The following is a 2,699-nucleotide window of genomic DNA, read 5'->3' as shown; positions in this document are numbered from 1 at the left end:
AGTCAGAGGCGCCAGGGAGGATGCCCTTTGGGGACAAGTGTTCTTGTGTCCGTTCTGCTTAAACGTGGTGACATGAGCTTGCCTATTTCAAATGCTTCTGCAAACATCCTGACTTGTTCCGCGTTCACGGGCGGACGAGGTTAAACACGCCATGGCTTGAGCCAAGCGCACCTGAGTCCTTCAAGTGACTTCTTCGCTCTTGAGCTCTTTACCGGTAGATGCCTCTGCCCTCTGGGGGTGGTGAGGGCCACCAAGGAGCTCACAGAGACACGGCAGAATGTGTCACAGGCTTTATTAACGACATTTCTTCTGCACCCCACATGCCCTACTGCAGCAGGAGCCGTCGATTCTGTCGGTACATGTAAGCCCTGGCCAGAGAGAAAGAAAGTCCAAGGTTAGTTGCTGAAACTTCAGTCCTCTCCCTATCAAAGGACCCCCTCAACTCCCTCCCATCATCACCCAGATCCTGCTCAACCTATCGGGAGGAGCCGTAGTGGTTATGAGTTGGCCTGTGATCTGTAAGGTCGGCAGTTCGAAACCACCAGCAGCTCTTTGGGGACAAGAGGAGGCTTTCTACTCCAGTCAAGAGCTACATTCTCAGAAACCCACAGGGGCAAGTTCTACCTTGTCCTACAGGATGGCTATGAGTGGGCATTGACTGGGTAGCAGGGAGAGAGAGAGAGACAGAGACAGAGACAGAGAGACAGAGAGACTGATTTCAGCGTTCTCAGTCCAACAGGGTTTGGTGCATGAAGCAGGGGGCAGAGCAAGAAAAATCAGGACTTGAAGGAGGTCTGATGGTGTAATGGGCTTTGCATAGAACTGCTGTCCACAGGGTCAGCAGTTCTAACCCCTACCCCGCCATAGTCTTTAAAGTCTTCTCCTTTGGTATAAAATTCATTTGTCTTTTTATTTTGTAATAATGGATGGTGTCCTAAAGTATTTGTCTCTGGGAGATTGACTAATGTCGCCAAGCCTGCTATTCTCTAATTTTGTCCATGTCTTAAAGGTGTTTGGTAGACTTGTCTGTTTTTTAAGGATGTATAATAGTTCCATTTTATGAATGGACCAGAGTTGGTTTACCCATTCCTCTGTAGTCAGTCCTTGAGGGTTTGCATCTCTTTGCTATTATGGAAATGGCTGCAATCAACACAGGTGTGCATGAGTCGGTTCTTGTTTCATTGGGTATCTACCAAATAGATTGTAGGATCCTAAGGTCTTTGTACTTGCATTTGTGTAGAGAAGCGCCACTCTGATTTCCATGGTGTTTGTAGAACCCTACCACCTCACCAGCAGTGTTGGAGCATTCCACTCTCACCACATCCTCTCTACCTTTGATTATTATTTTGTATATTGTTGCTACAAGTGGGTGTGCAAGGTGTGGGAAACTAATACTGATGGAGATAGGACAAGAACTATATTCCCTAATGTATCACAGAGGGAATCTGGAAAGCTGGTATTCCACGGTAGGAAATCCTCCACTTTGGTAAGTTAGAGAGAAAGTCCAAGTACATGGTACATGATCCTGCTTTAAATAGCATTCCCACAGATTCTCCCCTTAACAGCGATGCTGCCTTTAAGAGAGCACATAGTTGATTCTGTTCTCCCTGTAGAAGCAGACACCCTGTTGCTATTTCTTCCCGCCTCAGCACCCATCCCCACCTCATGCCTTCTCCCAATGCAGGTATTACATTTCTTCACCTGTGAGCTCAGGGACCTTAATGTAGATACCAGCCACCCTGTGACGCATGTAACTACTGAATATGCATGTCTTACGGCTACCTAGAAATGTCCCAAGATAGTAAAGGTTCTCTCTCGCTTCTCCCACCTCCGCGTGGACCACCAAGAGGGGCGGAGGTGAGCATGGTACTATGAAATGTGTCTGACTCCTTTATTGTACTCTCTCCGATGTATCCTCTCTGACTTTGCTGTGATCTGTATATATTATCACCGTACAGTTGCGCCTGCGGTTGTTAGAGGCTCTCTGACAGTGAAGTTGTATCTCACTGTTGTTTTCAGTTGTCGCTCACTTACCGTTAATGAATGGGGACATTGCTGCATGTGATCGTTGGCCACTTGGATGCCACTTTATGAAATGGTCTAGTCATGCCTTGTGCCCATTTATTTCGAGTGGGTTATCTGTATTTGTTATTAAGGTGCTGTAATGTTCTATAGTTTTTTAAAGTTAGCCCTTTATGATATGTCATTACTAAATATTTCTTTGCAACCAGCGGGTTCTCTCTTACCTCTTTGGATGCAGTCTTTGATGCGCATACATTTTGTATTTCTCGAAGGTTCCAGTGCTCTGTTATCCTGAGAGCAGTGGTTCTCAACCTTCCTAATACAGTTCCTCATGTTGTGGTGACTCCTAACCATAAAATTATTTTCGTTGCTACTTCATAACTGTCATTTTGCTACTGTGATGAATCAGGCGGGCCCCTGTGAAAGGGTTGTTTGACCCCCATAGGGGTTGCGACCCGCAGGTTGAGAACCACTGCTCAAGAGTGTGTGATTCATTGTTGCTTTTAAAATCTCAGTTGCAGTAGCACCCATTTCATTTCTTTTTATTTTATTTTATTTTTTAACATTTTATTAGGGGCTCATACAACTGTTATCCCAATCCACACACACATCAATTGTGTAAAGCGCATTTGTACATCGTTTCTCAAAACATTTTCTCTCCATTTAAACCCCCGACA

The 2,699-nt window shown here is 45.4% G+C and overlaps 1 protein-coding gene across 1 annotated transcript in view; it reads right to left on the bottom strand.

Annotated features, from left to right (window-relative positions):
- Nucleotides 1-275: 275 nt before the first annotated feature.
- IZUMO2 (IZUMO family member 2) overlaps nt 276-2,699 on the bottom strand; it is a 59,387-nt gene continuing 56,963 nt past the window's right edge. Inside the window, exon 8 of the mRNA XM_045292626.1 lies at nt 276-368. Within this exon, the coding sequence (XP_045148561.1) occupies nt 326-368 (43 nt within the window). The 3' untranslated portion in view covers nt 276-325. The remainder of the gene's footprint in view (nt 369-2,699) is intronic.

The sequence above is a fragment of the Echinops telfairi genome, unplaced genomic scaffold (genome assembly GCF_000313985.2).
Source record: "Echinops telfairi isolate 266 unplaced genomic scaffold, ASM31398v2 ScPeMD7_655;HRSCAF=1070, whole genome shotgun sequence".
Lineage (NCBI taxonomy): Eukaryota > Metazoa > Chordata > Mammalia > Afrosoricida > Tenrecidae > Echinops > Echinops telfairi.
This window is presented reverse-complemented; position numbering and strand designations above follow the sequence as displayed.